At 50.9% G+C, this 13833-nt stretch overlaps 1 protein-coding gene across 1 annotated transcript in view; it reads left to right on the top strand.

The window, feature by feature from the left end:
* The window catches only part of CREB3L1 (cAMP responsive element binding protein 3 like 1), a 45745-nt gene that overhangs the window by 18864 nt on the left and 13048 nt on the right, over positions 1 to 13833 (top strand). The window contains exons 2-3 of the mRNA XM_032283470.1: positions 4573 to 4801; positions 12081 to 12265. Of these exons, the coding sequence (XP_032139361.1) occupies positions 4573 to 4801; positions 12081 to 12265 (414 nt within the window). The remainder of the gene's footprint in view (positions 1 to 4572; positions 4802 to 12080; positions 12266 to 13833) is intronic.

The following is a 13833-nucleotide window of genomic DNA, read 5'->3' as shown; positions in this document are numbered from 1 at the left end:
GGGGTACGCGGGTCTGCGAGCCGGAGAGCTCGGGAACCTCCTCCAAGAGAGGGAAGCCGGCGCCGGCTGCGCGTCGCAGCCGAGAAGGAGCTTATATTGGCATGACTATAGGAAAAAGTCTTTAACGAGGAGGGAAACAAATCATAATATTTCCTTCTCTGGCTTCCCACCCCCGTTGCCTGGAAAGGCACCCCCGTAGGACGCTCACCCCCTGCAGAACCCTGTCGCCTCAGAGCGTTGACACATGGCTCCCTGCCGTTCGTGGACTCTTGGCCACCGACCCCTTCCTCCTGCTCCCCACTTTCCAGCCGACAAGCGAAACCCGAACTTTTGTGTGTGAAGCGGAGGGCGGGCTGGGTGTGGTTGGGGGTAGCGGGGACAAGGGGCAGTGCTGGAGCGGAGGAGCTCTGAGGTCTCCAGAATAGGCTTTCCAGGGATGGGGCCAGGTGGATGCGGTGGAAGGAGTGAGAGGACCCGAAGGTCCCGCACACCCCAGGGCAGCCCTGGACGCACCAGCTCACTGTGTGGCCCGGACATCCCCAGCTGTCTCACTGTGCCGTCCTGAGTAGCTGCGTTTCCCTCTCTGGACCCGAGTTTTCTCTACTGAGAAATAGGCGGGGGCGGGGGAGGCTGTGGATCGTGAGCTTTCTCTTGTCCCTTCTGCCTCTAACTTGACTGTAGAAACCAACCCTGACTGAACCGCCATGAGAGGCCAGGCATCAGACGGAACTAGGGCCCCAGAGCTCCCTAGGGGAGCACCTGATGGCAGTGCTCCCAGGAGGATGAGGTGGGTCTGGGAGTGATGGGACGCGCCCACCGTCCACCCAGCACCTGAAGAAGCCCTGTGCAAACAGGACCTGGGCGTCGGAGTGTCCTCCACCCCCAACCCTCCTGCCCCTTGGCCGCCCTCCCCTTCCACTTGGCTCCCGCAGCTCTGGAAGCTCCATCCTGCTGGGTTTTGGCTGCCGTTTCTAGCAGGTGGGGTGGGGGCTGCTCACACAATGGGGCCAACTGAGCTCTCTAAGTAGTTTCCTGTGGGCACCTTAAAAGGGTCTCTGGGAAGAACCTGGGTCATCTGCCTGAGCCAAGGCCTTCGGGGAACCCAGCCCAGATCCGAGGAAGCATCTCTTCTCTCCCAGGCCCCAGGAAGGGGCTTGGCAAACCCTTATCGCCCGAGAAGCAGCTGCTGGAGAAATACCTTAGCGGCTGACTCACCGGCTCCCTCTGCTCGCAGCCCCCTCCCACTGGGCCCGACGCCAGACCTTTGAGAGACCCTAAGGGAGAGAATTGGTAGAAGCGCCCCCAGCCGGCAGGCCCGGGCTCTGCGGAGGGTGTGGCTAGGGCAGCCCTGGCTGAGACTGGCTGGGTGGTTGGGGGCTGGTTGTACTCTGTAAATGGCCTCTGTCTGGGATCACAGTGATTCTTAGAAACTCATTCAGCTCTGACTTCCTGGTACTGCCTCACTCCAGGTATTGATGGACAATAGATATACTGATGGCATTGCCATCTGGGTTACAAGGCCCTGTCCCTCCACCAGTATCATGAGCCAGGTGCTGGAAGCCAGCAGGTGAACAGGGAACAGATCCATTACCCTACCAGGGAGGGTCTGCTGCATTGTAGAAGGACGGGGCAGTGAGGGATAGTGGGCACCTCCCTGTATTAGCTCCCTGGGCCTCAGTTTCCCTCTCTGTCAAATGCCGATATCCAACTTCCTTGTCTCATTGGATAATTGTGGAGATTAAATGAAATGATGCAGAGGAGAGCACTTTGGAAGGTTAAAAGCACAACAGATGGCTCATGCCTGTAATCCCAGCACTTTGGGAGGCTGAGGTAGGCAGATCACAAGCTCAGGAGTTCAAGACCAGCCTGACCAACATGATGAAACCCCGTCTCTACTAAAAATACAAAAATTAGCCAGCTGTGGTGGCGCACACCTGTAATCCCAACTACTCAAGTGGCTGAGGCAGGAGAATCACTTGAACTTGGGAGGTGGAGGTTGTGGTGAACTGAGATCCCACCATTTCACTCCAGCCTGGGTAGCAAGAGTGAAACTCCATCTCAAAAAAGCACAACAGAAATGCATGATGATTGATTGCTGGCAAACTGGGAAGTGGATGAGTACCTCTGCCAATGGGGCTTCTGAGCTCATTTTGTCCTGGATTCTCTCATCAGGCTTTGTTTGGAGAAGACCAAACATCCCTCAGTAACCCCCAACCCCCACTATTGGTTCCAAGCTGAGCTCAGGGCCAGAGTTTTGGGGCTGCAGATTTCATGATAACCATAGCTAACCATGATCGAGCTCTCACTCTGTAGCAGGCACTGATCTGTGTTTTATATTTACAGTATTTACTAATTTTACCCTCACACTCCTATGAGGTGAGTACTAATCTAACAAAATTGTAGATCCTCATGGCAACACTATGAGGTAGGAACTATTATTTTCCGCTTATGGATGAGGAAACTGAGGCACAGAGAAGTTAAGCAACTTAGCAAGTGATGGAGCTAGGAGTCAAAAGCACGTCTGTATGACTCCAGAGCTCGTGTTCACCTCCTGTTCCATGCGGACAGACTCACATGGCCCTGGACCTTATGCTCAGATGGAAGGCTTCTCTGCTTATCCCTTCCAGATTGGGACAGCCTCCCAATAGTCCAGGCCAGAAAGGGCCAACAACTCCAGACCTTGAAGGGATCCCCTGGCACAAGCCCTTAACCACTCAGCAGGTGGGGATCCAGGACCTAAGGCAGCCCCCCATCCCCATCTCTTCTGACTTACCAGCAAATTCATTCCTTCAATAAATAGGGAACAAATAATAGAAACATTTCTTGGCCAGGCACAGTGGCTTAACGCCTGTAATCCCAACACTTCAGAAGGCTGAGGCAGGTGGATCACTTGAGGTCAGGAGTTTGAGAACAGCCTAGCCAACATGGTGAAACCCCATCTTTACCGAAAATACAAAAAATTAACTGGGTGTAGTGATGTGTGCCTATAGTCCCAGCTACTTGGGAGGTTGAGACATGCAAATGGCTTGAACCCGGGAGGAGGAGGTTGCAGTGAACTGAGATCATGCCACTGCACTCCAGCCTGGGCGACAGAGTGAGACTCAAAAAAAAAAAAAAAAGAAAGAAAGAAACATTTCTTTACACACTTATAATTCTTTAGAGAGCAAAAAATAACTTACAAGCACCTAATATATGTCAGCCACTGAGGTACTTTATTAACAGTAAGAGGTCATGTTTATTGAGTAATTACTATGTGCCAGGGACTGTTCTAAGGGCTGAACGTGGATTAGCTTGTTTAATCCTCACAACAATCTCAGCAGGTAGCCACTATTAATATAACCAGCTGTACAGAGGACAAAATAAAACAGAGAGGTTAATTGACTTGTTTCCAAGATAATGGAGACCAAGATTTTTCAGACTTTTTTCTTTCTAAGAAATGTATGTTACATCATTACCGAGTACACACCTGTGTGTGCACACACACATAACTGTGATTTTTTTTTTTTTTTTGAGATGGAGCTTCGCTCTTATTGCCCAGGCTGAAGTGCAATGCCACAATCTCAGCTCACCGTAACCTCCGCCTCCCGGGTTCAAGCAATTCTCCTGCCTCAGCCTCCCGAGTAGCTGAGATTACAGGCATGTGCCACCATGCCTGGCTAATTTTGTATTTTTAGTAGAGACAGGGTTTCTCCATGTTGGTCAGGCTGGTCTTGAACTCCCGGCCTCAGGTGATATAACCGTGATTTTTTTTTTAATTGCCAGGTATTTAACTTCACTCTGATATTTTCTACTCTTTTTTTTTTTCTGTTTTATTTTTACTTAAATTCTGCTCGTGACCCACTAAGTTGATTTCACAACCCATTAATGAGTCACCACCCACACTTTAAACAGCACTGAGTCATAGCTAGAAGGATCGAGGCCACCATTCGAACCTAAGTAGTAGTGCTCCAAAGACTAACCTCTCCGTATAAGGGATGGCTTGGGAAAGGAGAGAGACCCTAAAGCTTGAGGACAGATGGGGACTGTGCTACTGAGGGGACTGGAGGCCCCAAGAATCCCACCACCCTGCGTCACTCTCTTCTCACATCCCGGCAAAAGATCATACAAAATTCACTAATATTGTCTTTGGAAAGCAAACTTGTTGGCATAGACACACGCTTGTTCTTTGACCTTGTCTTCGCATCAGCCTGTGAGGGAAGTAGGACAGACGGAGAAACTGATTCACACAGTTTAAGTAATTTGACCAAGGTCACAGAGCCCAGTGTCCTGTTGCCTGGTCCAGGGAGGTTTTGACCCCATCCACAGCTCACCCTTGCAGATAGCAATGGTGAGGGTGGAGCAGACGGTGGAGAGAATGGGATGAGAGTGGTAACCGTCATGATGGAAGTGATGAGAGTTGGTGTTGCGATGTTGGTAGTGGTGATGGTGTTGCTGGTATTAATGGGGATGGGGACAGTAATGGGAGGTCACAGTGACAGTGGTGGCCGTGGTGGGGTGCTGCACCACCACAGTGGCACCTATACCCCCTTCCCAAGCAAAGCTGAATTCCCTCTTCTCCTCCTCCTTCCCTAGCACTTTCCTGAGCACCTGGACCACTTCGCGGAGAATATGGAGGACTTCTCCAATGACCTGTTTAGCAGTTTCTTTGATGACCCGGTGCTGGATGAGAAGAGCCCTCTATTGGACATGGAACTGGACTCCCCAACGCCAGGCATCCAGGCGGAGCACAGCTACTCCCTGAGCGGAGACTCAGCGCCCCAGAGCCCCCTGGTGCCCATCAAGATGGAGGACACCACCCAAGGTAAGAGCTGGAACAGCCTGGGGACAGCGCAGGCACAGAATGCCCAGGAGAAAGGAAGCTCTGGGGTGACAAGAGAGGGTGCCTGCAGCCTAGACTCCCAGAGCCTCCCAGATGAGCCACCCCAAACCCCTCAGGAGGCGCTGCTCCCTGCCTTTCCGTTCTCCTTCAATTCAAAGCCAGAGGAGCACTTTTTTTTTTTTTTTTTTTTGAGATGGAGTCTTGCTCTGTCACCTAGACTGGAGTGCAATAGCTTGATCTCAGCTCACCACAACCTCTGACTCCCGGTTTCAAGTGATTCTCCTGCCTCAGCCTCCTAAGTAGCTGGGATTATAGACATGCGACACTGCGTCCAGCTAATTTTGTATTTTTAGTAGAGATGGGGTTTCTCCATGTTGGCCAGGGTGGTCTTGAACTCCCAGCCTCAGGTTATCAGCCCTCCTCAGCCTCCCAGAGTGCTGGGATTACAGGCGAGAGCCACCGCGCCCAGCAGGAACACTTCTCAAAAGGTTTTTTTGCTGATTTAAGTCAGTGGTTGACAAAGTGTGGTCCCCAGACCAGCAGCATCACCTGGGAAACTGTTAGAAATGCAGATTCTCGGGTTCCACCATAAACCTGCTAAATCACAACCCTGTGGGTACAGCCCAGCCCTCCAGGTGATTCTCATGCACACTCAGGTTTTGGAACTGCTGACTTAGAGGAGACAGTGGGGGTAATTCAATAATAACTGTGGGGCTGGGCCCGTGGCGTATGCCTGTAACCCCAACACTTTGGGAGGCCGAGGCAGGTGGATCACTTGAGGTCAGGAGTTCGAGAATAGCCTGGCCAACCTGGCCATTTAGTAGAAACCCTATCTCTACTAAAAAAAAAAAAAAAAATACAAAAGGCCAGGCACACTGGCTCACGCCTATAATCCCAGCACTTTGAGAGGCCGAGCTGGGGGGATCACCTGAGGTCAGGAGTTCGAGATCAGCCCGGCCAACACATGGTGAAACCCCATCTCTACTAAAAGAATACAAAAACTAGCCAGGCACAGTGGCAGGCACCTGTAATCCCAGCTACTCAGGGGGCTAAGGAAGGATAATCATTTGAACCCGGGAGGTGGAGGTTGCAATGAGCCGAGATTGTGCCATTGTACTCCAGCCTGGGCAACAAGAGTGAAACTCTGTCTCAAAAAAAAAACAACAAAATACAAAAGTTAGCCGGGAGTAGTGGTGCACTACTGTAATCCCAGCTGCTTAAGAGACTGAGGCACGAGAACTGCTTGAACCTGGGTGGAGGAGGTTGTAGTGAGCGGAGATCACATCACTGCATTCCAGCCTGGCAACAGAGTGAGACTTCATCTCAAATAACAATCATAATAACTGGCTGGGCGCAGTTGCTCACGCCTGTAATCTCAGCACTTTGGGAGGCTGAGCCAGGTGGACCACCTGAGGTCAGGGGTTCAAGACCAGCCTGACCAATATGGTGAAACCACATCTCTACAAAAATACAAAAATTAGCCGGGCATGATGCCCTCCATCACATGGTGTCTCCATTACATAGTGCCTGTATTCCCAGCTACTTGGAAGGCTGAGGTGGGAGAATCACTTGAACCATGGAGGCGGAGGTTGCAGTGAGCTGAGATCACACCATTTCATTCCAACCTGGACAACAACGCAAGACTCTGTCTCAAAAAAAAAAAAAAAAAAAAAAAAGGCTGGGTGTCGTGGCTCAGGCCTGTAATCCCAGCAGTTTGGGAGGCTGAGGCAGGCGGATCATTTGAGGTCAGGAGTTTGAGACCAGCCTGGTCAACATGATGAAACCCCATCTCTCTTAAATACAAAAATTAGCTGGGCGTAATGGTGGGCACCTGTAATTCTAGCTACTTGGGAGGCTGAGGCAGGAGAATCACTTGAACCCAGGAGGCGGAGGTTACAGTGAGCTGAGATCGCACCACTGCACTTCAGCCTGGGTGACAGAGTAAGACTCTGACTCAAAAATAATAACAATAATAAACTGTGGACAAGTTACCAAGACTCGAGAACGTCGCCACCTCCTCATACTGTGATATCCCCTGGGATGCTATTTGAAAGAGATTCCGCTATCCTCTTTTATTCCAGAAGGTAGCATTCTCTAATCCTCCACTCTCACCTAACTTCATCCTTTAAAGCAAAGGGCACCCTGAGCTCTTCCACTCAGGTAATCAGCACTTAAGACCCACATTGTGCCCCACTTAGAAAGGGTCCCTTTGGGCCTTTTCTCAAATACAGGTGGTCCTGGCTCTGTCACTTTCGGCTGGATGATCACAGACGTGTCACTTAACCTCTATAATCCTCAGTATCTAGATCTACAAATGCAAATAACAATAAACATTTCGATAGCACTCTCCAGTCTACAGATTGCCTTCATGTTCATTACCACATTTATTTCTCATGACTGACAGGTGAGGTTGGAATCACTTTTATCATAATCCCCATGGAGCCAATAAGAAAACTGAGACTTCACAAAAACTCAGTAGTCTAGGTCACCCATGGAGACATAACAGCACGCCCTGATTCTCAACCACACACCCTTGCCACCACCACATTTGCCAGTCACAAGGGGCAGCCAGGGCTATTGAGCTGGGACGCACAAGGGCATCAGTGTGCATCCCTGCTGGAAATAGATGTTGGAAATAGATGCTTGGTGCTGCAAAGAAAAATTATCACTGAGACAAAGGATTTTTCAGCAACGCAATTTTTACTTCTTGGACGACAGGAAGGGTACCCTTGCTAGCCATCTTGCCTCAAGAGTACAATGAATAAAGGAAAACACACAAATTTATCCCTTACACCTTTGGGGTTGTTCTTACTGCTGTGTCTGATCTCCATTGGCTGGAGTCAGATCTTACAATTTAAACTAAAACCCAATTGGCTAACAACTTAAAACTTTTCTAAACAGGTGAAAGCAATGTAGAGCTGGGACGTGCCTGTGAGCACATCCAGCGCAGATATCTTGGTTAAAGTACAAGGACATGGAATGTACTACGTGCCTGTAGGGAAGGCATATCTAACAGCTACATAGGATAGGGCTTAACAAAGTTAAAAGCACATTTATTCCTTAACAAAAAGGAAACTTTAAAAAGGAACTTTTCTACTTCCCACAATCCCCGTGTCTCCACCAGCCGCTGGGTGAGCTTGGGCAAATTACTTAACCTCTCTGGGCCTCTGTTTCCTCAATGATAAAATGAAAATAACATAATTGAGCATTCTGGTCAGGCTTTAAAAAATGTGTGCACAAAGTACCCTGCTAAGTCTGCAGCACATAATGTATATCAATAATTAGAGGCAGTCAGTTTCAGTGACTCACGCCTGTAATCCCAGAACTTTTGGAAGCCAAGGCAGGAGGATTGCTTGAGCGCAGGAGTTCAACACCAGCCTGGCCAGCAGGCAAAACCCTGTCTCTACTAAAAATACAAAAATTAGCTAGGAGTTGCGGCATTCACCTTTAATCCCAGTGATTCAGAAGGCTGAGACAGGAGAATCGCTTGAACCTGGGAGGCAGAGGTTGAAGTGAGCCAAAATCACGCCACTGTACTCCAGCCCGGGTGACAGAGTGAGACTCCGTCTCAAACAATAATAATAATTAATGACTATTTTCATTGTGCATAGAAGTCCTACAAATACTATGGGTGGGCCAGCCTTGGTGAGTCACACCTATAATCCCAGCACTTTGGGAGGCCGAGGCTGGAGGATTGCTTGAGCTGAGGAGTTTGAGGCCAGCCTGGGCAACATAACAAAACACCTTCTCTACAAAATTCAAAATCAAAAACTTAGCCAAGCATGGTGGCACATGCCTGTAGTCGCAGCTTCCTGAGAGCCTAAGGCAGGAGGAAATCTTGAACCCGGGAGGTTGAGGCTACAGTAAGCTATGATGGCGCCACTGCACTCCAGGCTGGACCCCGTCTTTAAAAAAAAAAAAAAAAAAGACTATGAGTGCTTGGAACAATGAACAGTGTTTTCTTATCTTATTCCTCTTTCCCGCTAAAGAACCAAGGTCTTGAGTGAGTTTCTTAATGTTCTCACCTGGTAAATGGGGAGAACAATGGGCCTGCCTCAGAGAGTTGTTGGGAAAAGAAGCTCACGTGTGTCGGGGGTTTAGAGCTGTGCTCAGCACAAGAAGTGTGAGCTGCATCTGATGGTCTTTGAGAGTCCCCAGGGGCAAAGACAAACCTTTGTACCTCCCCCCAAACCCCGTGAGGGCAGGGGCACCCTCTGGGTTGTTGTTTGTTTGTTTGTTTGTTTGAGACAGAGTCTCTTTTCTGTCACCCAGGCTGGAGTGCAGTGGCGCGATCTCGGCTCACTGCAACCTCCACCTCCTGGGTTCAAGCAATTCTCCTGCCTCAGCCTCCCGAGTAGTCCGGATTACAGGCGATCGCCACCATGCCTGGCTAATTTTTTTATTTTTAGTAGAGATGGGGTTTCAACATGTTGGCTAGACTGGTCTCAAACTCCTGACCTCAGGTGATTCACCCACCTCGGCCTCCCAAAGTGCTGGGATTACAGGCGTGAGCCACCACACCCGGCCCCTGAGTCTATTTTTAAAGCAATTTGTCTGTGGGCCCTTTGCAGGAGGCAGCTTCCTGGAGGCCAGTGGCCTGGCCCTGTAATTGGGGAAGATTGTGGGTATTCCTGGAGCCCAAGGGCAGCCTGTGGTCCAGAGCTGGGGCACTCAGGCTCCCAGCAGGGTGGGGCTTGGCCTCCAAGGTGGTCAATCAGCCACTGCCCCCTCTCCCTTGCCACAGCACGCCCCAAAGTCCAGAGTCCCCTCCAGCTCCCCCACGACTGTTGACTCCCCTCACCTCTCCCCTGTCTTACTGGCTGCTTCAGTGGCTGCCAGGCAGTAGGGCCACCGGGAAGGGGGCTGACTTAGGGTGGGGGACTGTGGGCACCCATCAGGAAAAGGGGTGATGCTTGCCAACCCTATTGCCCAGGTGAAACCAGGAGGCCCACTAGGTGGGAAGGAGGTGAGTTCTGGTCTCAGGAAATCTAAGCCTCACCTCTCACTCCTCCCCACCACCGCCTCCCCCCACCCCCACATACCCCCAGTCACCGGGTCCTGTGGATGCTTCCTTCTAATCTGCCCCCTCCTCTCCATCACCACGGCCACTGCCTTTGCTCAGGCCTCCCCTTCTCCCTCCTGGCTAATTTCAACACCTCCTGCAGTTCTCCCTGCCTCCATCTTGCCTGCAGCCAGTCCAATCCCCACACGAGGGCAGAGTGATCTTTTATATTTTATTTTTTTAATTGATTTAATTTTAGAGATAGGGTCTCGATCTGTCACCCAGCTGGAGTGCAGTGGTCTGATCATAGTTCACTGCAGCCTTGAAATCCTGGGCTCAAGTGATCCTCCTGCCTCAGCCTCCCAAAACTGGGATTACAGGCATGAGCCACCACGCCCAGCCATAATCTCTCTTAAAATTGCAAATGTGGACCAGGTACAATGGCTCACGCTTGTAATCCCAACACTTCAGGAGGCTGAGGTGGGTGGATCACTTGAGCTCAGGAGTTCAAGACCAGCCTGGGCAACATCAGGAGACCCTATCTTTAGAAAAAATACAAAAATTACCTGGCACATGCCTGTACTCCCAGCTACTTAGGAGGCTGAGGCAGGAGAATCAATTTAGCCGGGGCTACAGTGAATCATGATGGCACCACTGCACTCCATCCTAGGTGACTGAGCGAGAGAGATCCTGTCTCTATTTATTTATTGTTTCTTTTTTTTTTTTTACTTACTCATCTGATAATTTTTTTTTTAAGTTTTTTTTTTAATTACAAATTTGAGCACGTGCAAAACTCTTAGCGGCTCTCCATTAGCTTTAGGATAAAGTCACATCTCTGAACTAACCCAGCCTCCAAGGCCAAGCCACCCCCACGGGCCTCTCTGACCCCATCGTCCAGTCCCCTTCGCATTTCAACTACAATAAACCACATGTGACTCTTGCTAGATCCCCAGCACCTAGCACGGTGCTTGGCAAATTTTTTTTTTTTTTTTTTTTTTGAGACGGAGTTTCGCTCTTGTTTCCCAGGCTGGAGTGCAATGGCGCGATCTCGGCTCACCGCAACCTCCGCCTCCTGGGTTCAGGCAATTCTCCCGCCTCAGCCTCCTGAGCAGCTGGGATTACAGGCACGCACCACCATGCCCAGCTAATTTTTTGTATTTTTAGTAGACACGGGGTTTCACCATGTTGACCAGGATGGTCTCGATCTCCTGACCTCGTGATCTACCCGCCTCGGCCTCCCAAAGTGCTGGGATTACAGGCTTGAGCCACCGCGCCCGGCCTGGCAAATTTTTACTGAATAACAATAGTCGTATTAACACTGGCTTGTATTTATTGAACATTTACTCCTTTTTTTCCGAGACAGGGTCTCACTCTGTCTGTCTAGGCTGGAGGGCAGTAGCACAATCTTGACTCACTGCAATCTCCGCCTCCCAAGTGATTCTCTCTCTCTCTCTTTTTTTTTGAGATGGAGTCTCACTCTGTGCCCAGGCTGGAGTGCAGTGGTGTGATCTTGGCTCACTGCAACCTCTGTCCCCTGGGTTCAAGCGATTCTCCTGCCTCAGCCTCCCAAGTAGCTGGGACTAAGTGCCACCACACCCAGCTAATTTTTATATTTTTAGTAAAGACATGCATTCACAATGTTGTCCAGGCTGGTCTCGAACTCCTGGGCTCAAGGGATCTGCCTGCCTTGGCCTCTCAAAGTGCTGGAATACAGGCGTGAGCCACTTCGCCCGGCTGTTCAAGCAACTCTCCCACCTCAGCCTCCTGAGTAGCCGGGATTATAGGCACACACCACCACATCCAGCTAATTTTGTGTGTGTGTATTTTCTGTAGAAGTAGGATTTCGCCATATTTCCCAGGCTGGTCTCAAACTCCTGGGCTCAAGCGATCCACCTGTCTTGGCTTCCCAAAGTGCTGGGATTACAGGAGTGAGCCACTGCACCCAGCCTGAACATTTACTTCTCACCAGCGTTAAATATTAACACGCACGGTGTTAAGTGTCTTATGTGCATTATACTACTTAAGCCTCAGAACTTGTCTATTTGGTCCTTCCTGTACCTTTTCCCATTTTACAGATGAGGAAGCTCAGGCTCAGAGAGGTTAAGCAATTAGCCTAAGGTCACACAGCCAATCAAGAGTGGTGTGAATCTGGTATACCCTAACATCTCTCTTCAGTTCAGCCTAGAGCAGCTCCCAGGGGGCAGGCAGGGGGCTGAGGGCTCTGCCCTGGAGTCCCCTGAGCTTTTCCCCTTCCCCTAGATGCGGAGCATGGAGCATGGGCGCTGGGACACAAACTGTGCTCCATCATGGTGAAGCAGGAGCAGAGCCCGGAGCTGCCCGTGGACCCTCTGGCTGCCCCCTCTGCCATGGCTGCCGCGGCCACCATGGCCACCACCCCGCTGCTGGGCCTCAGCCCCCTGTCCAGGCTGCCCATCCCCCACCAGGTGAGCCTGGGGATGGTGTGTAAGGGCCAAGGGAGGGACAAGGGATGGTGGGTCTGTGGGAAGAGGTGTTCAAAGCCCGGGACTCTGTGAATGGGAAGGCATGAGCCTCAGGGCTGAGGCTGGGAAGCCCCAGCCCAGGCCTCCACCTGCCCCGCCAGCTGCCCTTTCACCATCCTGCAGCGGGCACAAGCCACAGCCCCCTTGGAGTAACTGAGGCCTTCACCTATGCAGAAGAAGACAGCTTGCAGGTCCCCAGGCAGGGCTGGCGTCAGTTGCCCAGTCCAGGGTCTCAGATGTGGAGACAGCCCAGGCCACTGACTTTGCTCAAAACTTCAGGATTTATAAAAAAGAAAGAAAGACCAAAATGGACATACAAAAAAGTGTACCATATTTCAATCGTTTACATTTATGAGATTAGTGTGTATATGTGTGTGTGTGTGTGTGTGTGTGTGTGTGTGTGTGTGTGTGTGTTGGTTTTTTTGACACAGAGTCTTACTCTGTCACCAGGCTGGAGTGCAGTGACGTGATCTAGGCTCACTGCAACCTCCACCTCCTTGGTTTAAGCGATCCCCTGCCTCACCCTCCAGAGTAGCTGGGACTTACAGGCACGCACCACCACACCCATCTAATTTTTTGTATTTTAGTAGAGACGTGGGTTTCACCATGCTGGCCAGGATGGTCTTGATCTCCTGACCTCATGATCTGCCTGCCTCGGCCTCCCAAAGTGCTGGGATTACAGGCGTGAGCCACCGCGCCTGGTGGAGATTAGTATTTTTAACCCACACTCTCAGGCTGAACTCCCCCCTTCACGAATGTGTAGATGACAGCATTCAGCTATAAACCCAACACCCCTCTGGGAACGTAAGGCTCAGAATGCTGGCTCCTAGCAGAGGCCCTGCCTGAGTCCCAGCTCGGTGCCTCATTTGTGTTCTGGGCCCGTTGCACGTCCTCCTCTGTAAAATGGGCTCATGAACCCTGTAAGGCGCTTCTAGCCCTAGGATTCCACGGGATGAGCAGCGTCTTAAAATCCCTAGATGGGAGCGTGGCTGGCCCTGCCCCCTGCTGGCCATATGGCTTACTTGCTCAAACTGTGGTGGCTAAAGGCAAGAAAGGCCAGCCCCTCCCTGCACCACTACAGACTCACGGGATCAGGGGTTGGTGGCAAATACGCAGGATCTCTCAAGACCATCCCCAAGACTGGCTCTGGGACTCCTCAGGCCTCGCCAAAGCAGGAAAGGACTGAGTGACAGCGGCAGCAGTCGGGGCGAGGAGGCTTCAGAAAGGGAAACTGAGGCTCAAGGGGTTAAGCAATTTGCCCAAAATCATGCAGTTAGAAGCAACTGACCTGCCTCCCAAATTCAGCCTGCCAGACCCTGAAGCCCACGCAAGTGAGGTCATAACCCCTAGTGGAAGGCACAGGAGCTGCTGACATAGTCAACAGTGAGCTCTCTGCACCGCAGTCCCCTATCTGTCACTCGAGGGCTGAGCTGGGATGTAGACCAAGGAATCTCCAAGGTCCCTGCCAACTTGAACCTTCTGGGATTCTTATTCATCAGCCTACATGCTGG

The sequence above is a fragment of the Sapajus apella genome, unplaced genomic scaffold, assembly GCF_009761245.1.
Source record: "Sapajus apella isolate SASKATOON/1434 unplaced genomic scaffold, GSC_monkey_1.0 scaffold14, whole genome shotgun sequence".
NCBI lineage: Eukaryota > Metazoa > Chordata > Mammalia > Primates > Cebidae > Sapajus > Sapajus apella.
Note: the sequence above shows the minus strand (reverse complement) of the source record. Positions and strands in the feature narration are given on the sequence as shown.